This window comes from Sceloporus occidentalis, unplaced genomic scaffold (genome assembly GCF_023333645.1).
Source record: "Sceloporus occidentalis isolate IW3139 unplaced genomic scaffold, rSceOcc1.0.p SCAF_110, whole genome shotgun sequence".
NCBI lineage: Eukaryota > Metazoa > Chordata > Lepidosauria > Squamata > Phrynosomatidae > Sceloporus > Sceloporus occidentalis.
The window spans coordinates 971,574-997,827 of NW_028317090.1; the positions used below are offsets into that span (position 1 = coordinate 971,574).

Consider the following 26,254-nt stretch of genomic DNA (forward strand, 5'->3'; position numbering starts at 1 on the left):
GTGGTGGTTGGCTCTCCAATCAATATTAAAGATGGGAAAAGAAAAATGCACCAAGCTAGTCCCAGGCTCAAATAATACAAACGTGTGAAATGAAGCCTACCAAACAGGTGTGAGCATGCTGCAAATACAGTGTAATTGGCTGTACAGTGTATACAAAAAGCGAAAACTGTCTGCACTTCTCACCCTAATAAAGTTGGCAATAAATATATAAACATAATATAAATGAGAGGTTTTAGTTATCCGAGTTGGACAAAACATTATGACGTGGCAGATGAGCTTAATTATGCTGAGAAAAACATTATTAAAAGCATGTTTCCTTATATTGCAGTAGTTTTTTTTTTCTGAAGAGGCAGATGTCAGTCATTTCTTTCACATAGTGCACCATATTAAAAAAGGTTATCCAAAATAAAGTCACTGTGAATGCACATTTACTTTATATTTTTGATGAATGTATTGATTTTGTGGTTTTTTTCTGTGATATAAAATAAATCTATAATGGCCTCACTTTTGATAAGGTTTAACACAATATATGGCTTTAGAATTTGCTTCAAACTACTGCACAAATTGATACTTTAATGTTTACTTACCTTTTCAATTGTACTTTTATTTTAAAAACATGAGAGGGCTGGCAAGGGATACATGAGCAAATACCCCCAGGCTGCAGGGGTCTTAAGCATTTTGAGCATGTCTTTTTTTTTTTTTTAAATCTCATCTACACAATATGCAGCCTGAACAAAGGTCGGTATTTTTCAGTGTGACTTTAGCCCTTTTTTATGCTATAATATGTGTTTTATTTCAGTTGTTTTTTTCTGCTTTATGGATTTTTAAGGAAACTTTTAAGGGTATAGGGACAAAAAAAATAAAAAACAATATTTATGATCCAAGCAATGGTAAGTGTCTTGTATAGTGATTTAGCGTTGCAAAATTGAAGCAAATATCAATTAAGTATTGCATTTATTTGTTTGCTCTTTTCTACCACAAAAGTTATTTTATGTATGATGGAATAATTAGGTTTATTTATTTTGCCAAACATGGTATAGATTGTTGGTACTTTGTCTTAATTTATCATAAAGATTGCATAGCCTTCAAGCTACAATTATCTTACAGTCCATCAAAAGAAAACCTGGAATGTTGATGTAGGACAATAAGTGGGAAGTGACAGAGCGCAAATGCCCATATTTCATACAGTATCTAGATGATTATGTCAGCTGGAAAATATCCTCAACAATGCAAACTATGCAGACTTTGCACCCACTCATTTACTTCCTAAATACCAAATTTTAGGCATTTTCAGCATTTTTTCTGTGCGTAAATTCTAAAAAGTAATAGACATTTTTCAAATAACAGGACCTAATTGATATTTTATAGTGGACATCAGAGTATGATTTCAGTTCTATATGTTTATTATTTATAATTTATGTTTTCTCATAACTTGTGACCAAAATGATTTAAAAAAAAAATAATAATAATTTAGACATGCTTTTTCTATAAGCTACATAACCATCCATCTATGAAAAACATATGATGGATAACCACAAATCGTGTGGACATTTTCTTGTAATGCGATATAACCCACATTTACAGTTTGTAATGCTTCTTAACCTCAACTGAATCTGCACCATTGACTTGCGTCTTTTATGCAAGATAATTATAACATAATACCAATGTCAAACAATTTTTTAGTCCATTTGTTAAAGTTTTGCATAGTACGACCTTTACTTAGGTTGTAAATTGTGAAGAAGGTCTCTTCTTTTTATAAATATTTTCAGTAACTACTTTGAAATGTATTTGACACCCACACATATAATATTTTACAGTAGCTCAAGTTCCCCAAAAGAAATAGTGCTGTAAGGATTGATTTGGTGTTTAAATTGCTATTGATTTCTACCAGTGTCATTATATATGTTCCGAATTTCGCTAGCTGATTCTTTTCATAGCCACTACCCAATGCGAGTATTGTCAGGATGCGATTATGGTCAGGTTACGATCTGAAGCTTTGTAGTTAAATTGCTCTAACGCTTTGGGTTATTATTCTATTGTAGTTTATTGAATTCCAGTTCTGTGAACTAATGTGTATCATAATTAAAAAAACAAACATTTGTTAATTTTTCAATAACTAAAGTATTTCTTCATAATGTCTTAATCTAATAAATTCCTGGATTGCTCAGCTTTAAAAGCACTGCCAAAAGAGAGTGAATATCTGTTTTCCCAACAAGAGCTGACATATACATTCTAGTAACATATATTTCATAGCTATGCCAAAGAAAAAAAACAAACATTTCAAGCAGCTATTAGAAGACTCTAAAAATGAGTAGGGTGAATGTGGCATTTTCCCCAGAGGCATTGGTGGCAAGGTTTTCTCACTTACACAAAATTATGCGGCAGCAATTTAGCTGCATTTGTCTGCACAGCGTGCTGGGTGATGCGGTAGCCCAGATGAGTGTCCACTTGGCGCATGAGGCCCTTTTCCTGGAGCAGTGGTCATTTCAGAGGCACAGACAGACTCGATTCCGGGAGTCTGATCAGTGATTGCAGAATGAGCCCCCTACTTTCTGTCATGTGACAGTGAGAAGCTCCTTTTTGTAATTGCTTGTTCCAGTTAGTAATAGCAGTTGCTACATGGCTACAGAAAAGGTAAAGCTCCGAGCTACTGTGTAAAGATCCCCAGCCAGGAAGCTGCAGCTACAAGAAAGAGATGCTATACAGGTAGGAGTTTGGAGCTGTGTCATAGTTGGTCATTGTGTGTATGCATGTGTGTATTTTGTGGTAATAGAAACATAGAAAGTAAAAAATTTATTGCAGATAAGAACCACTCACCCCATCTAGTCTGCCCATTTTTCCTGATGTAAGACTCAGATCAATGCTTGTTCTTGTCTTCGATTCAGGATAGCTTGGTGTAAAACTTGGCTTTAGTGAACATGTGAGGTGGACTTTTGTACTTTTAGTAAAAAGACCCAAATATGTTTTTCCCTTGTTTAAATATTATAAATTATTTTTGTTTTATCACACTAATCATATAGATATGATTAACTGCACATTTTAATCAATATTACTAAATCCTTAGTGTGAGGAGGGCCTGGAAACTCTTACTACTGCCACAATCACCTATAAGGATATACAGTTACTGTTTTGTGAAATTATCTGGTTTCAACATTAATGAATTAGTAAATGTTGTATCACGTAAGTTTACAAAATCAAGACTTGTAAGCTTTTGTTTGAAACTAAACTTTCTTTGAAAAGCAGAAGAGTCACAACAAATCAATTAAGCATTAATCATAGCCCCCTATAATCTATGCAATTAATACCACAAAATCGACTCAACTGCCAACGTTTAAAATGAGTTGCTCGGTCATATCCATCATGGTATTCGTAAGATAACCAAGGTTCACACAGGATCAGAATGTTAATAGCTTGGGCAATGTAAAGAGCAAAAATCAAGCTCTGAGAAAGTAAACATATTTCTCCATTATGATTTTAGGTATCCATTAACTGAAGCCACAGCAGCAAAAGATTCTAATACTTTATAAACACAACATTAACTAGGACAGATAAAAAATGTTTCAGGAAATAGCCATGTAGCAAATGATGAAAATCAGCTGTCCTTAATTTATTTCCTCCTCATTAATTATGTATAACAAACAATTTTGCCTGTAGCAAAACATTTGTTACAAAGAAATGTGTGATCGTTATAAAACTTCTTCCATATTAATGGGAGTTGCAAGATAGAAAGATAATAGCACACAGATGCATCACTTTAACTTCCATTATTACAGGCTGTTAAGCACAGGGGCGGGCTGGGCTGGGGGGCAATGGCCGGCACACCGAGATGCCATTGCAGCCGATGTGGCTGTGAGTCCTAAAGTGGCGGTAAGACACGCTGGCCGCCTTAAAATCATTAAGCAGCCAACGTGCCTCCACAGCACAGTGCCGCCCAGTGTCCTGTTCCGTGTGACTCCGCCCCCTTGAGCAGCACCTCACATCATCAATGTGATGGGCCGCTCAAGGGGGCGGAGTCACACGGAACAGTTCCTCGTGACAGGTAGAAGAGCACGTTGGAGGACATCAGCAGTGAAGGATGGCAGCAAAAACGTAAGTATTAAAAAAATAAAAAAATAGGGGGGTGTATTGGGACAACAATTAAATACAAAATGGGGGTGGCTAGGGGGTATAGGTACACAACAGGGTGGTTGGGGCACCACATAAATCAATACACAAAGGTGGGGGGTGGGTGGGTGGCTGGGTTCAATATATATATATAGATAGATAGATAGATATATAAGGGTGTTGGGGCATAATGTACAAAGGGGGCTGGCTGGGGGCACAAATCCACATGGGGCAATACACAAAGGGCATAATGTACAAAGGGGGCTTGCTGGGGGCACAAATCCACATGGGGCAATATACAAGGGTGTGGGGGAAATACATTAAAACCAAAGGGGGGCTGGCTGGGGCATCAATACACAAGAGGGAAAAACAAATAAACAGCAAACCAGTGTGGAAAGCATTTTGGATGTGGGTGTCAGTGTGGCAGAGCCTGTCCTGGTGTGTGTGTGTTTGGGTGTAGGTGTGGCAGAGCCTGTCCTGGTGTCTGTCTGTTTGGCTGTCTGTGTGGCAGACCCTGTCCTGGTTTGTGTGTGTGTGTTTGGGTGTTGGTGTGGCAGAGCCTGTCCTGGTGTGTGTGTGTGGGTGTTGATGTGGCAGAGCCTGTCCCGGTGTCTGTGTGTTTGGCTGTCTGTGTGGCAGGGCCTGTCCTGGTGTGTGTGTGTGTTTGGGTGTCGGTGTGGCAGAGCCTGTCCTGGTGTGTGTGTCGGTGTGGCAGGGCCTGTTCTGGTGTGTGTGTTTGGCTGTCTGTGTGGCAGAGCCTGTCCTGGTGTGTGTGTCTGGGTGTCGGTGTGGCAGAGCCTGTCCTGGTGTGTGTGTCTGGTTGTCAGTGTGGCAGAGCCTGTCCTAGTATCTGTGTGGCAGAGTCTGTCCTGGTGTGTCTGTCTGGGTGTCGGTGTGGCAGAGCCTGTCCTGGTGTGTGTGTGTTTGGGTGTCGGTGTTGCCTGTACTGGTGTCAGGGTGGGGACAAAATTGGCTCATGCTGGGCTGTTTGGGGACAAAGTTGGCTCACTCTGGACTGTAATTTGTTAATGTTATCTTGGTGCTGGTCGGGTTCTATGTGGGCAATGTGGACACCAGGGCTGGCTTTGGGGGTGTGCATCCTGTGATCTATGCCTGTAATTTAGGGGTTTTAGCTATACCTTTAATGCTCAGTTGTCATGTGATTTCCAGTTGATCTGTACCTGCAAAGCTGGGTTTGTTGATATGCTGTTGATCTGCTATGCTATGCTTCCATACATTATTTATTTATACCTGCAAATACAGGGTTTGTATTTCTTATTCAGTTGATCTATACATACACGTGCTGTTTACATGTGTTGTTTATTTGATCTATACCTGAACTACATGGAGTAAGTAAAAAAGAGGTGTGGCTTAGTGAATGAGGGACAAAGGGACTCTGGGGATGATTACAGGGGAGAGGACCTCGCAATGTCACAGTAGGGTCAGGAGGAGGGAAGACTGTACTGACTCTCACAGTCTTCCCCTAATCAATGGTCAGTGTGACAGGGGCCCAAGGAAATGCCTAGGGTCCAATTATTCCATATTTTAAATTTTTTTGTTACAAAGATTAGCTGTTTTTTAATGTATTAAACATAAATTATTTTACTCCCAGTCCCATCACATTACATCAATATGCGTTAGAAAATCAGAAAAAGATGGGCATGGATTGTGTGCTGATTCGGTGGCGCAACGGGCCACTTGACTAGACTTGCCCCCCAGGCCTTAGGCTGCCAGCCCTCCCCTGGTTAAGCACCTAGAGTTTAATTAGTGCAAGGAAAAAACACCCTGCTGCCCCCTGCCATCAAACGTTTTACTCCTTCATTCTACCTTCTACCAATTTAATTTTGTGGTGGTGACAGTATGGCCAGAAATATCTGCCTCTTTTATCACAAATCTGTTTTTCGTCACACTCTATGCATAAATCAAAGTGTTCTACAGCCCTAAATGTCACAATAACATTTCTAGCATATAAACAACAAAACAGTGTTAATAAATGCAGATACATGCTTATTCTTTAAAACATAAAAAAGCACCCCTCTGAAAATTACAAATGTTGGGAGGTAGTGCCAAAATAAAATGTATGAACTGATTACACACAGGATAGAAAACAAACATCTTACATATATATTTAATAAAACTAAGCATTATATCAAAAGAACTATAACAAAGCCCTTTGGAGGATGTATAGAAGCACAGGGTCAGTCAATTAAATGTATATTCTTGATCATAAAATAGAAACTTAGGCAAGAAATAAATACACACTGTAGCCATAAAATACTATGTCAAGTCATAACATTCTATAATAATGGAAACATTTCTAAGCAGTTTCACATTATTTTTGTAATAAATTATACATTCTTAACCTAAGCCAAAACACTGACACTTACAAATATAATAGTTTTTTTTTCAGTAATATGTAGGGAATACTTTGAATTTCCACTGAGGGTTTACTAATGCATTTAAAAGTCTGTGAAAACATAAAAAAACAATTTCACGAAGAATATATTCTAAGGGATCAGATACTGAATACCCTTTTCATCTCTTCATCTATTTAGAGAGCAGCAATGTTCCAGAAGCATTTACCATGATAATTAGATAGATGTTCTTCATTAAAAGTTGAATAGATGGCAATGGCTTTTACAACTGAGGGCTTTAAAACATATTTCAGTGATTGAGCAAGCAAGAAACTGGCACCGTATCAGCCTAAAACACTTTAATGTAATTATCACTAAATCCGTAGATACAGTCAAAGCACATCTACTTTCTGTTGCTATATAACGATGATTCCCCAAACCAGGCCAACAAATAACTGCTGATCTCGTACAGTCTTTATGTCAATTTTAAGTGCAATGGTATCCAACATACAGAAGATATATATATATATATATATATATATATAAATAAAACTGCTGGTTACTAGCACCGGGCTTGGAATATTTGGAATGGTGTGCAATGGACTCTGTGAGTAAATATATATATATATATATATATATATATATATATATATATATATATATATATATATATAATATGAAAAGTGAAGAAAATGAACTGTAATTTCAGAACAAATATTCTACATCAAACAAGAACTTGTGAATGCCACACATTCTAAACAATTCATTTTTGGGAAATACAGCTCTATGCAAATCGTGTATTGAGAGGCAAGGAGGTCACCTGCAATGCAGTTAATTTTGCACAGAGCTTTAGTCACTTGAACAGTTTCTCTTTTAGATATTGATTTCTACCATTAGAAAATATCAGTTCCTATGTTAGAAAAAATAAGGTTCAACTATCATCCGATGATATATTAGAATATACACAACCTGTGAAACTTACCTTAGTTTTCCCTTTGCTGTAGCATGCGGTTTTAGTTGTTTCATCACAATCCCATTCTACCATCTAAAAAAACAAAAATGAGTGATATGGTTTAATTTACTAACATTATAAACTTTTAAACATTTATAAACATTATCCCCTTAACAAGCTGTTTTTAAATTTTCATGACATTAACATATCTGTAGTGTTTGTGTTTAGCTGTCATTATCTCATTTACAGTAGCCACAAATTGTTTTTTGCAGGACAAGAAGGGCTTTCTTGTGATCATATCATCTCATTTACTATAAAAGCATAATACATAGGGCAGGGGCGTCCAACCTGCGGCCCTCCAGCTGCTGCAGAACTAGATCTCCCATAATGCTCTTTCAGCTAATGGGCTGACTGAGGAGGATGGGAGATGTAGTCCTGCAGCAGATGGAGGGACGCAGGTTGGACGCCCCTGACATAGGGTGAAAAATTAAAAAATAAAACCTTTCTGAATTTTATTTGAAAAAAAAAAAGCATTTATCTAATTACAAAAGCCAATAGAAAAAACAGCTAAACAGATTCTAATATTTTTCCTGAGTTTAGAAATATTTTTTCTATTTTTGTGTGCAAGTTATAGGGCAATAAGTGCAAGTAGCGTACTGCTATTTCAAAACCATTTTTTTTTCAAATCTTGGTCCCGTGTCTTTTTTGGGACATCTTTGAAGCCGGCCAAGTTAATTCCCCCCCATCAAACCATGTATTTTTTTAAACTAGACACCACAGGGTATTTACTAGACTTGGGTGCTGGCCAACTCTTCGTGTTCGTCTTCATAGGGAAACAAATCTTCGTATTCCATTAATATTTGCCCGTTCCTGCGTTCGGTCTCCCCGGTCCAAAAGTTCCCAGCTCCAATAGTTCCCCGCTCCAAGGTCTGTACGAACGACCAATACAGTCACTCCAAGAGTTAAAGTTAAAGGTAGGTGAACCTACGGATTTCCGCTCCTGTTAACCCCTGCGATGCTGCGTAGATAAGGTAGACTAGATGGGGAAGGGACCAGGGAGATTAGTAAACGAAGACGATCATGAAGATTCTTCGTGTTGTGGTGTTGTGTGTCTTCGTATACGTTTTGCCGCCACCATGTTCACTTGTTCAGTATTCAGGCTAAACAACGAAAACGCACCCTTCGTGTTCGTTTTCATATTTGCCCGAATACGAATGCAGAAGTCTAGTATTTACCCCCATCAAACCATATATTTTTGAGAATTAGACACCTCAGAGTACTTCAAATGCTGGTGTTTTAACTATTTCTATTCACTAAGACTACCACTACTGCAGTAGTATTTTTCGAGGGATTGTTGTTATACATTGTACTTCAAGTATGGACTTTAAGCTCCTGGTATTCCTCACTGCCAAAAACACACCCCAACATCTCTTGAGTACAGTGTCATCATCCATCCATAGGTTTGTTGGGTTGCCTGGGAGTAAAAGGCCACATTTTGGAGGTGCGCATTTTTCAATTTGGAATTTTGACATCTGGTTACCCTGAGACTACCCCCAAGGTTGGACATCTTTGAAGCAGGCCAGTTCAATCCCCTGCAGGGATTACAGAGATTTTAATTTTACAGAGATTCAAATCCTTCAGAGAATCTCACTGACACAATAATGTTATAAATAAATACATTAATAATCTTCACTGCCCCCCAGGATTTAGATCCCCATTAGTTTGCCCCCCATTAACCATAACTGCCCCTAAATTAACCCTAAACACCCCATTAACCATAACTGCCCCTTTAATTTATGAAAGTATGGTGTCAGTGATATTCTCTGAATGATTCGAATCTCTGAAAGATTCAAAATTCTGAAGGATTCTCTGAAGGACTCTGCCTCCAGTGACATCACCCGAGTAGGCAGGCAGGAGGGTTCATTGACTGTAATGAAAGGGGCGGGGCGAATCGTGAGTGTGACTGCAGAACGGGACTGGGAAATAGTAACTCCTGTGAGTCACACTAAATGATCCGAAGATTGTTCAGCTCATTGTTCAGCAGGAATAATAATTACAAAATCAGGACCTCAACCATAAAATAAATTATTAAATAGTAAAAACCTCAGAGTGTCATTTTGGGCAGATGGTCCAGCATTATACAAGCAGATGGTTCTGCTAATCAAATACTGGCAAATTTTAAAACAAAAATGTCTTAAATGACACTGTGCCAAAAATTTGCATCTACATGTTTTCTTTTATTGTCTGTTTGCTTTCATATTTTATTTCATGTGTTTCAATAACCCTTGAATAGTGAAATTGTTGTGACAACTGGGAAAAATATTTTATGGTGCTACATATCTCAGTGTTTAGAGCTACCCCCCTTTCATCTCATTTAATATAATTTATTGAAAATGATGATATCAAGGACAGTTATGTTTGTTTCAATGATAGAAAGGATCATCGTTATTTTTTATATTTTTGTATGGTTCCCATGATGGTGACATCACTGAATTATTGTTTTTAAATGTTACCAAATTTTTATTTATTTTATCAAATTTTTTTATTTATTTTTTCATTTTTTTATATTTTAGTAATCACATTGCGATTAGAAAGCTGGGCTCCATTGATTTACATGGTTGAATGCAGTACCTGTATTCAACCAACAAACAAGCCCACCGTGTAGGCTGGCAGACCAACCTTCACGTGGTGCGGCCGCAAGGTGAGGTGGTAAGACCGTGCTCAGTGAGTCTCTTCGTCCCGCCCCTTTCAAGACTTTACGCTCAAGGGGGCGGGCTCACAGAAGAGTTCCTCGTGACAGGGAGAGAATTGTCACGTCAGAGGAGAGCGGGGAAAAAAGAAAAGCGAAAATGTAATTATTTTAAAAAATTGTTAGGGGTTCGAGGAAAGTGGACCTATATTTAAGGGAGAGGGGGGGAATTCTCTTGGGACATCAGTAATTTTTGTAGTTGGAAAAAAAAAATCCTGGCTCCTAACTTTTTTAGCTTGCTCCTAGATTCAAAACAAATTTGTCAAGCCCTGAGGTAGACAAAGCCAGGGCCGGCCTTTGGGGTGTGCGACCTGTGCGACCGCACAGGGCGCCACACTCCAGGGGGCGCCGCCGCGGGGTCCGACGCCACCGTAGCGTACCGCTCCCGCCAGCAGCGTACCTAGCGATCTCCCTTGAACCCGGCTTAAACTCACTCAAGGGAGCCGGAGGTCTGTTAAAGACCTCCGATACCGCTCCCTTGTGATACGCGCGGCAACAGCTGCTGTGCGCCGGGGTTTGTTGTCAGATCCCGGCGCACAACACTGAAGCCGCGCCCACCGCTGTCCGTGCCCTCTGACCCGGAAGAAGACAGAAGAACTGAAGAAGAGGAGCGAAGAGAAGGAAAAGGAGCTGTAAGGAGAAAAGAGGAAAGGTAGGAAAGCATTGAGTGAGAGTGAGAGTGAGATTGGATTGGATTGGATTGGTATGTGTGTGGATTGGTATGTGTGTGGATTGGTATATATGTGTGGATTGGTATATATGTGTGGATTGGTATATATGTGTGGATTGGTATATACGTGTGGATTGGTATATGCGTGTGGATTGGTATATGCGTGTGGATTGGTATATGCGTGTGGATTGGTGTGTGTGGATTGGTGTGCGTGTGGATAGGTAAGTGTGTGGGAGTGATGGGTGTTATGCTGTACCATTTCCAATGTCTTTTTCATCATTTAATTATGCTCTAAAAGTACATCATAACTCCCATCATTCTATACTGTTCCATACAGAGCTGGGAGGCAGAGGCCTTGCACCCCCACCGCAGGACTCCTGAAAGGTAAGTGAACTTCAAAGAGGGAAAGGATAGGTAGTTAGGAGGGGGTAGATAGGGAGAAGGGAGTGAGACAGGGGAAAGGGGGTAGATAGGGAGAAGGGAGTGAGAAGGGGTAGATAGGGCAGAAGAGAGTGAGAAGGGGTAGATAGGGCAATCATACTCCTATCATGCCAAGTCTGCGAGTACATCCTGGAATCTGGGCATGATAGGAATGTGATTGCTGTTAATTATATATATATATATATATATATATATATATATATATATATATATAATATTGTTATTTAATTGTTTTGTCCTATTTTGGTGTGTTACTTACTTTAAATAAAAGTGTTAGATTTTTTTATGATGTGGGGGGGTCATATTCGGTTTTGGCCAGGTAAATGCTGCACTTTCGGTTTCAGTCTAGAATTCGTTTCGGTGCATCCCTACTACTAAGCCAGACAATGAAGTGGTAGGCCTACACCACATCAATGTTTGGCGTAGTATATAGTGATTGGGGTTTTGTTACAAGTTTTGTTACAAGTTTTGATTTCTTTCTTTTTTTGGGATGGGGGGGCGCCAGAGGAGTAGTCCGCACAGGGCGCCAGAACACCTAAGGCCGGCTCTGGACAAAGCCCAGGGGCCAGATGGTATACACCCATGGGTACTTAAAGAACTAAGCCAGGCTCTGGCCAGACCAGTGTTTTTAATTTTCAGGGATCCTTTGATTTCAGGCATGGTGCCCTCAGATTGACGTAAGGATGATGTGGTGCCCATATTTAAAAAGGGATTAAAATCGCAGCCAGGCAATGCAGACCTGTAAATTTGTCATCTGTGGTGGGGAAACTGTTTGAAGGGTTACTAAAGGAACATATTAAAATGTAATCTTGAACAGTAATTTCATTAGCAGGATACAATACGGCTTTGTGAGAGACAAATCTTGTCAAACTAAAGTGCATTCTATGAAGAAGTGAGTAGAAATAGTGGTGGTAAATGGGAAGTTCTCAAACTTGACATATGTTATAAGTGGAGAACCTCAGGGATCTGTCCTGGGTCCGCTTCTTTTTAATTTGTTTATTAATAATCTCCCAGTGGGCATAGGGAGCCAGGTTTCAGTGTTTGCTGGTAATAAAGGCTGAACTAGATGTTTCTTCATTGCAAGAAGACTTGGATAAATTGGGTAACTGGGCTGATAAATGGCAAATGAGATTCAATGTAGATAAATGTAAAATTTGGGCATAATAATAAAAATGCAATGTATCATTTAAATTATGTTTTCTTGGGGAAATCTACTAATGAAAAAGATTTGAGAGTAATTGTAGACAATAGACTTAGCAGTAGTGCACAGTGCCAGCTAGCAGCTGCAAAGGCAAATAAGATATTGGCGTGTATTAAAATGAGTATTGACTCAGGGGAGTAAGATATTATTTTGCCTCTTTACAGGTCCATGGTAAGACCCCACCTTGAATATGCAGTTCAACGCTGGCCGCCTTTTCTTAAAAAAGACATGGTACTAGAGAAAGTTCTGAGGAGGGCCACAATGCTAATAAAGTTAACGGAATGTTTTAGTTATAAAGAAAGGCTAGAAAAGTTACATTTGTACACATTAGAGAAACGGCATCTTAGAGGGGATATGATAATGTTTTCTAAATATGTACAGGGCCCATACAAAAGGCTCTTTAACCCCTTAATGACAAAGCCCGTACATGTACGGGCTCAAAATGGGTTTAGGGACCGCCCATTGTCCTTAAGGGGTTAAAGAACATTAATAGAACATTGCAAAAGAGACATTAGAAAGGAGACTTAGTCTATGACAGGCAAGGGGATTTTTTTATAGTAAGGACAATAAAAGTATGGAATTCACTGCCTGAAGAGGTGGTGCTAGCAAATACATTAGATGCCTTTAAAAGGGGCCTGGAAACTTTTTTAATGAAGCAGAACACAAAGGGCTATGCATGATAGAATAGGAATTAATATTTATTTAGTGCTTGTTGATCCAAGAATAAATCTTATTGTCATTTGGAGTAAAGAAGGATGTTTTTTGTCCCATTGAAAGCACAGTTCGAAATTGATGACATAAGGCTCTTTTTTGCCTTCTATTAGATCAACAGCGGTTAACAAGGAATAGGAAAAGGGTTGAGCTTGATGGATGCAAGTCTTTCCTCAACCTAAACTACTATAAGCTATAATGATAACATATATCACCCTTGTTACAGACACACAAGGTAACTCACCCAGGTTAAAATGGCAATTAAAGGTTCATTTTTCACCTGTGGCTTTTTAACCCCTTCGTGACAAAGGCTGATTTTATTCTTTGTACCCTTCATGACAATGGCTGTTTTAACATTTCTGCGCTGCTCGTGTTTAGCTGTAATTTTCTTCTTTCCCGTTTACTGAACCCACACAAGTAATATATTTTTTTTAGGACAAGAAGGGCTTTCATTAGATGACATTGTTTTGATTGTATCATATCATTTACTATTAAAAAAGTATAAAATATGGTGAAAAATTTAGAACAAAAATGACTTATGACTAATGAAAAAAACAGCCATATATTTTTGAAAACTAGACACCAAGGTATTTCAAATGCTGGTATTTTAACTCTTTCCATGCACTAATTCTACCACCAGTCTTTGTCATACTTTGTGGTAGTCATGTTTTGCGTTTATTTTTTCACACACATTTTACTTCAGGTATCAATTAACAGGTCCTGGTATATGTCACATATAAAACACCACAGTATGTGTTCAACATCTCCTGAGTACAGTGATACCCCACATGAATGGGTTTGCCTGGCTGTTTGGGGGCAAAAGGGCCACATTTGGGGCATGCGCATTTTTCAATGTTGAACTTTGGCATTTGGTGATCCACTGCCCATGCCCTATTTGGTACATCTTTGAGCCCAGCCACTTCAACCATATATTTTTGAAAACTAGACACCCTAGGTTATTTCAAATGCTGGTATTTTAACTCTTTGCATGCACACCTTTTACCACCAGCATTTTTTCAAAGTTTGCAGTAGTATTTTTTGTGTGTATTTTTCCCCTACTATTTTTTTACCTACTTCAGGTATGAATTTACAGCTCTGGTATAGGTATATGTCCCTGTCACACGACAACCCAATATGTGTTCAGCAACACAGTTATACATGCATGGGTTTGGCGGGTTTTTGGCAACTAAAATGCCACATTTGGGACGTGCATTTTTCTAATTGGAAATTAGACGTGTGGCCATCCTTCCCCCTGTGTTAATTGGGACATTGTTGAAACCTGCCAATTCAATTTACCCCATCAAATCATACATTTTTTTAAAAGTAGACACCCCATGGGCATTTAACATGCCAGTATTTTAACTCTTTTCATGCGAGAATTGTTTTAAGCTAAAGTGCTAATTTTAGGACTTGCTCACAAAAGTATATATATATATATATATATATATTTTATTTTTGCCTTTTTTAATTTTATTTTTAAATTTTTTTTGGAACTTGAAGGTTCCCCTGATGGTGACATCAGTGGGAAATTATTTTTACATTTTACTGTTTTTTTTTTAACTATTTTTTTTTTATATATATATACACATTGATTTTACTAATCACATTGTGATTAGAAAGCTGGGCTCCATTGACTTGCATGGTTGAATGCAGTACCTGTATTCAATCTGCAAGTGGAGCCAGATTCTCAGGAGGGTCTGGAGAGACACTCCTGAGAACTCTTTTCAACTCCGTTGTTTTTTTAAAAGGACGCCGCCATCTTTCAAGTGGCAAAATCACTTGCAGTGGCGGTTGTGACCACTCTCCGGAGCGGTCACGGCGTGTCCTGGGGTGGGAGTTCGGTGTCGGTGAATACCTCGTGATCGAGGCATTTCAGCAACACCTTTAAAGTTTAGGAGGCGATCTTTGTCAATTGTCGTTAACCCCTCATTTTCGGGTAACATGCACGGGCCGTCAATTGTCATTAGGGGTTAAATTGCAATTAGTGTCTGTGTATAAGTAGTCAATCAGTTTGTTGGCTCTCATGTGGATGCACTGAGCAGGCTAGATACTGAGCCATGAGGAGCAGAAAAGAACTGTCAAAAGACTTGCGTAACGAGATCATGGAACTTTATAAAGATGGAAAAGGATATGAAAGATTTTTAAAGCCTTCAAAATGCCAGTGAGTACAGTCATGGCCAAAAGTTTTTACACAAGAATTACACAAGTATTGGTCTTCACAAAGTTTGCTGCTTCAGTGTACTTAGATATTTTTGTCAGATGTTACTATGGTATACTGAAGTATAAGTACAAGCATTTTATACGTGTCAAAGGCTTTTATTGACAATTACATTAAGTTTATGTAAAGAGTCAACATTTGCAGTGTTGACCCTTCTTTTTCAAGACTTCTGCAAACCGCCCTGGAATGCTGTCAATTAACTTCTGGGCCACAGACTTATGGCAGGCAATTCTTGCATAATCAATGCTTGGAGTTTGTCCGAATTTGTGGGTTTTTGTTTGTCCACCCGCCTCTTGAGGATTGACCACAAGTTTTTTTTTTCCTTGGTTTTTTTTTATGAAAGACTTATGTTTGTACTTGTCAGACATTACTTCTTAAGAAACCTTATGGTGAAACATGTCAGGTCTCCTTCACATTGTGTTATTGGCAAACATGCATTGTATTATTATTTATTATATATTGTTTTATATAGTGCCATCATATTCTATAGCGCTGTACAATGGCTAAATATGGCATAACAAGTAAAATATAACAACAATTTGACGTCCAATACAACAGTTGAGAAGATTACTCAAATTTTTGTTTTATGCTTTGTTGGTGATTTTTATATCATTAGAGTATGCTTTACATGTACTATTTATATTAAGTTTATGTCTATACATACCTGGTGTTTTGAGTGCTAGTTTCTATTAGTGCTATCACTATCATTTATATTGAATGCAACAAGAAATACAGAAAGAAATTATGGATCTGTTTATGTTTTAACCAACAAAGCTTCCCTTGTTATATCTGTGAGGAAAAAAAAACCAACTTTTTGCAGACACATCTTTTTTCAAAACAAAAGTTTTGTTCACTCTGACAACAGCCATAAAGGATTAACTGGAATAGATGTTGGCACAAGTACTAAGTGTTTTATGTATGATTAAATATTTTCCTGTAATTTTTCAGTTTACATACTTTTATATGTGCAGGCTTGTATAGGGACCTAGTACTGCACTACATGGGCTTGTAGGTATGTTTAAATGCAATACATTGTAATGGCACAATTTAGATACATGGAAAAGCGCTACACATCCCACTTTATTAAAAAAGACAGGTTTCAAATGTATCTTTCAAATGACTTTTGAAACGGTTATGTTACTATTTTACTGTGTCACAGAATTCAGATAAATATTAGACTTAATTTACTGTTTTAATAAGGTCCTTTGTTATTGGTTGGCCCCTTTAGACAATATTTAATACTCACTGCCAATGTAAGCACAAGTGGTATTGTTTCCATAAATTTCCAAGGGGTTAGTGAAGGCTGTACGTAGTATATTTATAATGAAACTTTCCAGGCATCCTGTACTTTTACTACACTTTATAATGTAGTAAATTATTATTAGCAGTTGTATTGCTTCAGAGAACTATTTTTTAATACAGGCAATAAATGCATGGTCTCAGGAAAATTAGATATTTAAAAAAAAATAAAACAGAACTGGATGTATGCTGTCTTGTGGAGAATATTTTGACTAGGGAAGAAATGGAATATGCAAGATAAAGTTTGCAGGAGACTAAAAATAACAAAATATTTGTCTTCCTAAAATCCCCAACACCTACACTTTGTACGTATGTGTTGATTGCACAAGGCTTGCGTGAGTGACAGTTCACAAACTATTATAGGCTTGGTACACATACGATGGGGTTAAATGTCACAATTATATAAAAGAAACACAACCTAGCAAGATTATATTACTCTATACAATTGTAGTCTTCAATTGTAGACTACAGTTCACATTACCCTTACCATCTTTCTGGCTGTGGAGCCCAAAAATGTTCTCTTCTGACCATTTTTATTTTTTTTTTTTAAATAAAACAAATTTGTTTTTGTGGGCTTTGACGTGTGTGTTTGTGTGTGGGGGGAACTGATCCATGTATGCTAGCAAGAAAAAACATTTTTCTTGGATACTACTAACAAGCCAACACTGTCAACACAGTTGATGACATGGTAGCAGGTAGCTATATTAGATTGCCTAATCCATGCACTGATCTCTACCTAGGTCTTAATTTTAAATTTGTACAAGCATTTTCTAGAATCAGTTGCTGCCTCCTCCTTAGCATTCGCCTTGTTTTATGAAAATGCATTCATAGTCTATATTTATTTGGATCAATATGGGATTCTTGATGTGTAAAAACACTGTTCTGCATTAGTCTTGATATCCAACCCGCTGATGATAAAGCAAAGATTAGGGGCACAGAGCTCCCTTGCAATTCTTGCAGAATATGATACCCATCCACTGGTTTATACATTCCACAAACTGCAGGGTGGCACTTTACATGAATTGGTCGGCAATTTGTAAAAATTATATGTGTCCTTAAAACATGGCCAATATCTGGACCACAACCCTACCTCTTATTACTAAACTTGTCACTCCAGGCAGAGAGTAATGTCTATCAGCTTCCCTGGGTTTGTGGGTTGTTGTTTTTTTTTTTTAATGCTGGGCATCCTCAACCAGTTGTTAATCATCAATCAATTTGTTAATACATAAATGATAGGGAACATGAATGTTTCTTGGAGCGTCATTCCCAGTTTTTTTTATAACTGCATTTAGACTTTTCCCCACTCACTAATCAGGTAGACAGGAAGGGGTCTGTATTTAATTATCCAGATATTATACAGCAGGTGATTCTTTTTGCTTTATTTATTTACTCTGTAAAAGCGAATTCAAATGTGTCTATTTTTAAAATGATTATAGCTGTTGTATGAATGTACAGCAGCAAGAGACTAAAACATTTAAGGCACATTTTCTACTTTGAATCAAATGTAGACAGAGAGACCTACTTTCTAAAGCCACCATTTTCCTTTTATCTGTCCAGCAATCAACATCCTATCATTACCATCATTGTAAAATTGTTTGAGAAACCCATCCCTAGTTTCAGTTTAAAGCTTTTGAACGTAAAAGGTTTTTCATTCTTTGATTCTTTGCATTTTTCACTTAATATTTTTTAATAACATTCACTTGCAAAAGCTGTTGATAGACTAAAGATACTAACGCAAGCAATTAACGTAACACTAAAATCTCCACCCACACCAGCAAATCGGATATCACACAGCTGTCATTTATATAATTAATGGAAACCTAAACTATGAGGCAAAAAAGCAGTTTAATATTAGAAATGTGTCACAATATAACAGGTGAGTCACGTGTGCAGGCCTGGACTGGCCATCGGGCACACCCATTTGCAGGGCCAGATTGACGTAGGGGCTGATGGAGCTGCAGCTCTAGGCCCCTACCTTAAAAAAGGCCCAGTCAGGACCGGACTGACTGGGCCTATGCGGCCTCTACGGCCATCCTTAATGCAGGGCAAAAGGGGCGCCTGCCCCTTAAGTCCACAGCAAATGCGACCGGACCCACCACTATAGTAGCGGGCCCGCTACTTATCTGGGAGACACCCGTGAGCAGCGTCTCTTCTACCACCAGGGGGCACAGGCATCCAACGGAGTCACGTACGTCACATGATCCTGCTGCTTCCCCTGTGCAGTAGAACAGGTTGTTCTCGGAAGTCTGCGAGCGGCACGTACATCTTCAGTTCAGGTAAGGGGGTGAGGGAGGCTGTATGAAGGAGTATGTGAGAGTGAGTAAATTAATGAGTATCTGTGAAGGAGTGAGTGAATGAATGTTTGTGAATGAGTATATGTAAATGAGTATCTGAATGAGGGAATTAATGGATATCAATGTATGAATGAATATCTGTGAATTAGTGAATAAATATATGTGAACGAGTGAATGAATATGTGTATGTGATAGCAAGGATGTGTAAGGGGGGGCAAAGATGCCACAGGCAGGCTGTTTTGGTGGCAAAGATGCCACAGGCAAGCTGTTTTGGGGGCAAAGATGCCACAAGCAGGCTGTTTTGGGGGCAGCGACCATCACATAAATCAATACCAAAGTGAAACCGTCCGTGGAAACCCTCCGGATGGGTGTCGGTGTGGCAGGGCCTGTCCTGGTGTGTGTGTTTGGGTGTGGGTCTGGCAGAGCCTGTCCTAGTGTGTGTGTGTTTGGGTGTCGGTGTTGCCTGTACTGGTGTCAGGGTGGGGACAAAATTGGCTCATGCTGGGCTGTTTGGGGACAAAGTTGGCTCACTCTGGACTGTAAATCAATACCAAAGTGAAACCGTCCGTGGAAACCCTCCGGATGGGTGTCGGTGTGGCAGGGCCTGTCCTGGTGTGTGTATTTGGGTGTCGGTGTGACAGAGCCTGTCCTGGTGTGTATGTTTGGGTGTGGGTCTGGCAGAGCCTGTCCTAGTGTGTGTGTTTTGGTGTCAGTGTGACAGAGCCTGTCCTGGTGTGTATGTTTGGGTGTCGGTCTGGCAGTGCCTGTCCTGGTGTGTGTGTGTGTTTGGGTGTCGATATGGCAGAGCATGACCTGGTGTGTGTCTGGGTGTCAGTGCGGCAGAGCCTATTCTAGTGTGTGTGTTCGGGTGTCGGTGTGGCAGAGCCTGTCCTGGTGTGTGTGTGTGTGTGTATGGGTGTTGGTGTGGCAGAGCCTGTCCTGATGTGTGTACGAACACAGAAAAGAATCCCAGCACTCCAAACAGCTTCCAATCCTTAGGTTACTTTATTCAGTATTTCTCTCCAAGGATTGGAAACTGATTGGAGTACTGGGATTCTTTTCTGTGTTCATATACTTCAAGAAGGTTTATGCTGTCCCTTTTTTTCCTGCTAGCACCCAGCTTCTCGGGAGTTGAGTGCTGAACCATCTTTTCTTTTTTAACTGTCCTGGTGTGTGTGTCTGGTGTTGGCGTGGCAAAGCCTGTCCCGGTGTGTGTGTTTGGATATCGGTGTGGCAGAGCCTGTCCTGGTGTGTGTGTTTGGGTGTCGGTGTGGCAGAGCCTGTCCTGGGGTGTGTGTTTGGGTGTTGGTGTATTTCTGATCCATTTCATGACTAAAATTTGTCTCTTTCAAAACTAAGGTTTTGACATTTCTAAATAACCCCAAACTTTTGAATAAGTGTACTTTCCGACATTTCAAATGGCCAAAGAGGCATACTTTCGTTTTAGGAGTGTGTTAGAGGGGTAGCTAAGGGGCAGTGTTTTATCAAGATTTTTTGTGCGCCAATGTCACCTGCTGATGGCTGTTTGTTGGATTTTACTTGTTTAAAAAGCAAATTGACTGTTTATATAAACACGTCTCACAGTCAACGCATATAACATATCATCTCAAGGTTTCCTGTGTATAATATGTGCTATTACCTTACTAATACCTACTCGCAATAACCAGAGCACATACAAATAATATGGGAAAAGAGTTGGAGGCCACGGGCCAATGTTTGAATTCAAGTTAGATGTGGATGAACACTTTTGTTGATGTTATATCATTTATTTTTCTTGCAAGCATCATAGGCAGAAAATTAAGGGGACACTATTATAAGAAAAAAAATAGATTTTAATTTAGCTTTTGTTTCTGCAAAAAAAACATATTTAAATAATAAAGAAGTGGACAGGTAAAATATTAACATTATGGAATTTTATACTACTAAAAGATATCCTATGATATGAAAGAAAATACACTACATTATTCCATACAAGACAGTTACCAACATGATTTCATCGTTCTGTTGGTGGAAGAAAAAAAAGGTATTTCTGACCAATATTTCTCAGTCTGACACTCATTTAAATTAAATTGAATCCTCACAATAAATGAATGCTATATTCTGGTATGAATTAAACATTAATGTTGGTAAATCAGTTTAAGTTTACGACATACAGATATAATACTGTGTATTTCCAAAAGAATTAAGCTAAACTATACCAATTCACTATACAATACAATTATAATGTTCTACTTATTATGCCCTTTTACAGGACATTATTCAAAAAAATATTTTTAGAATGATATAAAATAAATCAATATGAAAAGTATATAAATTTTGGACAGACATCAGAAATTACAATACATATCTGCTTAATCTCATCAGTCAGTGGACAATACACACCTGGATTAGAGACAGGTCCTCTAGACACAACCGGAAAAGGTAATTTCTGTAAAAATAAATAAGGAAAAGTTAATAGTATACTCTGTAAAGAAGCAGGGTTGTTAAAATTTTATATATTTTTGTATTACCAGTTACTTAATTATTTGACAGTGCAATCAAACTCTGGGCATTTAGAAAATACAAAATATGTATGTAGCTAGAGCTTTAAGTAAAACCTACAAAATTTTTACTGCTTTTGATACAAGTTCATTTAACCAACCCTCTCCTGGCAGCAGATTCTGTAGTGATATTACAGAAGGGGACAGTGAAAACGAAAGATAACATAAAAAGGACAGGTTAGTGTCACTGGCAAACCCGCCATAGAAGAATGCATATTAAAAACCCTATGAGTACTTTAATATAAATGCTTCCAAAACGAAAACAAAATAACAGTACTTACCTAACATAGAATTTGCCAATCTCCTGCATGGCATTTAGCTGGGGTGTGAAAAGAGCAGTGGCGACTCTAGGAACAGTATATAGGGGGGCACATAAGATACCACGATAAAAACTGGGGGGGGCACTAATAAATTCCACCACTAAATCATACCACTGAAATACTAAGTAAATATATATAAATAAGATACCAAAATACCAGAGTAATGCAGTATGCAATTATACATTTTCTTTGAAATTTTTCCTGTCTTCCTCGGGTATTGCTTCAGATCTGAGAAAGAGGAAAACTCTCAAAAGGTTTTCTTTATAGTTTACAAATAAGTGCTATTTCTTTTACAGAGGCTATTTTATTGACAGTGCCCTTACACACTGCCTTTACACACACCTGCCCATACATTCACATATACATATACACTGCCCTTATACACGACTGCCCATACATACTGGCTTTTACAAACGCCTGCCTATAAACACACATACACTGCCTTTACCCACACATATACACTTACGTTGACCTTACACACACCTGTCCATAAACACACATATACACATCCCTTTCACACACTGCCTTTACAAACACCTGCCCATAAAAACATATACAAAAACACTACCCTTATACACAACTGCCCATACACACTGCCTTTACAAACACCTGCCCATAAACACACATACTGCTGTTACACAAGTCTCCCCCCCCACACACACTGCCCTTACACACGCCTGTCCATAAACACACATATACACATACACTACCCTTACATGCCTGACCATACACACTCATGTATACACATACACTGTCCACACACACCCCTGGCCATACACAGACATGTATACACATACACTGTCCTCGCACACCCCTGCCTTTACACACACATATACACACCAGCTTACAAACACACACATTGTGTATATTATATATATATATATATATATATATATATATATATATATATATATATATATATATATATACACACACACACACACACACACTGTCACGAGCTGAGAACACAGGTTGATAAGGAGCCCAGGTGCAGGGGATACGAGGGGCTCTGTCTGTACCCCACGATGCATTATGGTCTGGGGTTGTTACAGACAGGCGCAGGATTAAACCACAGACAACAGATCTGGATTAAGAGTTGTATTGAATGCGATGGTACATCAATAAATACAAAGAAAGTCACTCGACTTGGCAGGAAGCCCACTTGCGGGGCACACGGCAGATAAGCCCTCTTGCGGGGCACACGGCAGATAAGCCCTCTTGCTGGGCACACGGCAGATAAGCCCTCTTGCGGGGCACACGGCAGATAAGCCCTCTTGCGGGGCACACGGCAGATAAGCCCACTTGCGGGGCACACGGCAGATAAGCCCACTTGCGGGGCACAAGGCAGATAAGCCCACTTGCGGGGCACACGGCAGATAAGCCCTCTTGCGGGGCACACGGCAGATAAGCCCACTTGCGGGGCACACGGCAGATAAGCCCACTTGCGGGGCACACGGCAGATAAGCCCACTTGCGGGGCACACGGCAGATAAGCCCACTTGCGGGGCACACGGCAGATAAGCCCACTTGCGGGGCACACGGCAGATAAGCCCACTTGCGGGGCACACGGCAGATAAGCCCACTTGCGGGGCACACGGCAGATAAGCCCACTTGCGGGGCACAAGGCAGGTTCTGGAACAAGGCAGGTTCCGGAACAAGGCAGGTTCCGGAACAAGGCAGGTTCCGGAACAAGGCAGGTACCGGAACAAGGCAGGTACCGGAACAAGGCAGGTACCGGAACAAGGCAGGTACCGGAACAAGGCAGGTACCGGAACAAGGCAGGAACCAAACAGGTAGTCCTCAAACATTAATGTCAAGGCCCAGACTGCAGGGCTGGGCAGGTTTATCAAGGCTGACTTGATCAGGTAAGCCCCTGCAGCTGGACCTGATAATTAGTCAGAGAGGTCCTGAATGGCCAGGGCGGCCACTAGTGGTCGGCAAATGAAAATGAACAACAAAGTTTGAACAAGTCCAGCTAGCGCATGGTGAAACGTGACACACACATACACACTCACTGGCCACTTTATTAGGTACACTTTGCTAGCACCGGGTTGGACCCCCTCTTTCCTTAAAAACCGCCTTCATTCTTTGTTGCATACTTTCTATAAGGTCCTGGAAAAATTCCTCAGATATTTTGGTCCATATGGACATGCTGGCATCACGTGGTTGCTGCAGATTTGTCCGCTGCACATCTTTGATGCGACTCTCCCATTCCCCCACATCCCAAAGGTCCTCTATTGGATTGAGATCTGGTGACTGTGGAGGCCATTGAAGTGCAGTGAACTCGTTGTCATGTTAAAGAAACCAATTTGAGATGATGTGAGGTTTGTGACATGGTGCATTATCATGCTGGAAGTAGCCATCAGAAGATGGGTACACTGTGGTTAAAAAGGGATGGACATGGTCAGCAACAATACTTAGGTGGGCTGTCGCCTTTAACCAATGCTCAATTGGTACTAAGGGACCCAAAGTGTGCCAAGAAAATGTGCCCCACACCATTACACCACCACCAGCCTGAACAGTTGATACAAGACAGGATGGATCCATGCTTTCATGTTGTTTATGCCAAAGTCTGAACCTGCCAACTGAATGTTGCAGCTGGAATTGAGTCTCATCAGACCATGCAACGTTCTTCCAGTCTTCCATTGTCCAATTTTGGTGAGCCTGTGCAAATTGTAGCTCATCTGCTTCAAGGCTCGACGAGTTGTGCATTCACAGATATTCTGAATTGAAGGTATTTTGCATACGTTGGTTGTAAGGAGTGGTTATTTGAGTCACTGTTGCTTTCTGCCCATTCTCCTCTGACCTCAAACATCAACAAGGCATTTTTGTCCACACAACTGCCACTCACTGGATATTTTCTCTTTTTCGGACCATTCTCTGTAAACCCTAGAGATGGTTGTGCGTGAAAATCCCAGTAGATCAGCAGTTTCTGAAATACTCAGACCAGCCGTCTGGCACCAACAACCATGCCACATTCAAAGTCACTTAAATCCACTTTCTTCCCCATTCTGATGCTCGGTTTGAACTTCAGCAAGTTGTCTTGACCGTGTCTACATGCCTAAATGCATTGATTGGCTGATTAGCTATTTGTTTTAACAAGCAATTGAACAGGTGTACCTAATAAAGTGGCCAGTGAGTGCATATACATATACACACATACACTACCCTTGCAGCCGTTTCTGCCCAAATCTTACCTTTCTCATCTTCCATCCAGTTGTAGGAGGTGAGGTCTCTCATTCCAGACCTTTGCTTTAGTGGTCCCTGATCACTATGCGGTGGCTATTGATGCAGAACGCAGGGTATGACACCATATCCCAGCGCTCATCAATTACTGGTGCATAGTGATTAGGTAGCAAGGAATCTAACCTTGGGCCTCTAATATGTCAATATGCTTCTGCAGATGGGGTCTCCAGACTCTCCAAAAACTGTACATAATATGCTAGGTGGGATCTGTAAATGGAGAATTCACTTTAAGATAGGAGTGTTGTCATTTAAAGCCCTAAAGGACCAGGGACCCTGTTACCTGAAAGAGCTATTAACACCCTACATCCCTGCTCGCCCCCTCCGATCCACAAATATGTCTCTCATTACCCAAAGTGCGCACAAAATCCGGCTCCAATGCATTCTGCCATGCTGCTCCCACATTCTGAAACTCTCTACCACTTTCAATCAGAGAGGCTCCATCTTTAGAGACTTTTAAAAAAAGACTTAAAACCCATCTTTTCTCCCAATCCTTTAGATAATTCACTCTCTCGTATGCATATACCTGTAAAGTGCATTGAGTCCCACTGGGAGAAAAGCGCTATATAAATACTTGTTGTTGTTGTTGTTGTTGTTGTAGTACAACCACCTCCCTCTTCCTGCTACCAATGCCTCTAGCGATACAAACAAGGACCCTGTCTACTTTTTTACACTTTACTGCATTGCCTGTTTACCTTTAAGTCCTCAGAAATAATTACTTTCAAGTGCCTCTCTTCTGCTGTCAGACAGTGCCATATTTTGCCTTAGGTTTGCCTTAGATTTTTATGTCCCAACTGCATTATTCACTGCAGCTGCCACATTCTTGACCATTCTTCTAATTTAATTAAACAATTTGCCATTTGACTTGTTCTACCAGGAATGTATACTCTGTTGCAGCATAAAGACATACCTGGCCATTAGCATCATTGGTAATATCGCTTATAAAAATATAAAAAAGTATGGGTTCCAATACAGAATCTTGAGGTACTCCACTAATAACAAGATCTCCCTGTAGGCCAGCCTGGCATTGACAGCTTCACTTGTGTCCATAGCCAAAGCCACACATATAATTAGATTGCAGGCCTCAAGATCAGCCCCAGGGGAGGTGTCCTACTGGGAAATCTCTCTGTACCCCAGCAGCCCTGTCTTAATGTAACCA

The 26,254-nt window shown here is 39.7% G+C and overlaps 1 protein-coding gene across 1 annotated transcript in view; it reads right to left on the reverse strand.

Moving 5' to 3' along the window:
* Positions 1–26,254, reverse strand: part of LOC149283168 (semaphorin-5A-like) — a 96,424-nt gene that overhangs the window by 62,231 nt on the left and 7,939 nt on the right. Inside the window, exons 3-4 of the mRNA XM_089497900.1 lie at positions 21,376–21,421; positions 7,441–7,503 (exon numbers count right to left, since the gene is read on the reverse strand). Of these exons, the coding sequence (XP_089354026.1) occupies positions 7,441–7,503; positions 21,376–21,421 (109 nt within the window). The remainder of the gene's footprint in view (positions 1–7,440; positions 7,504–21,375; positions 21,422–26,254) is intronic.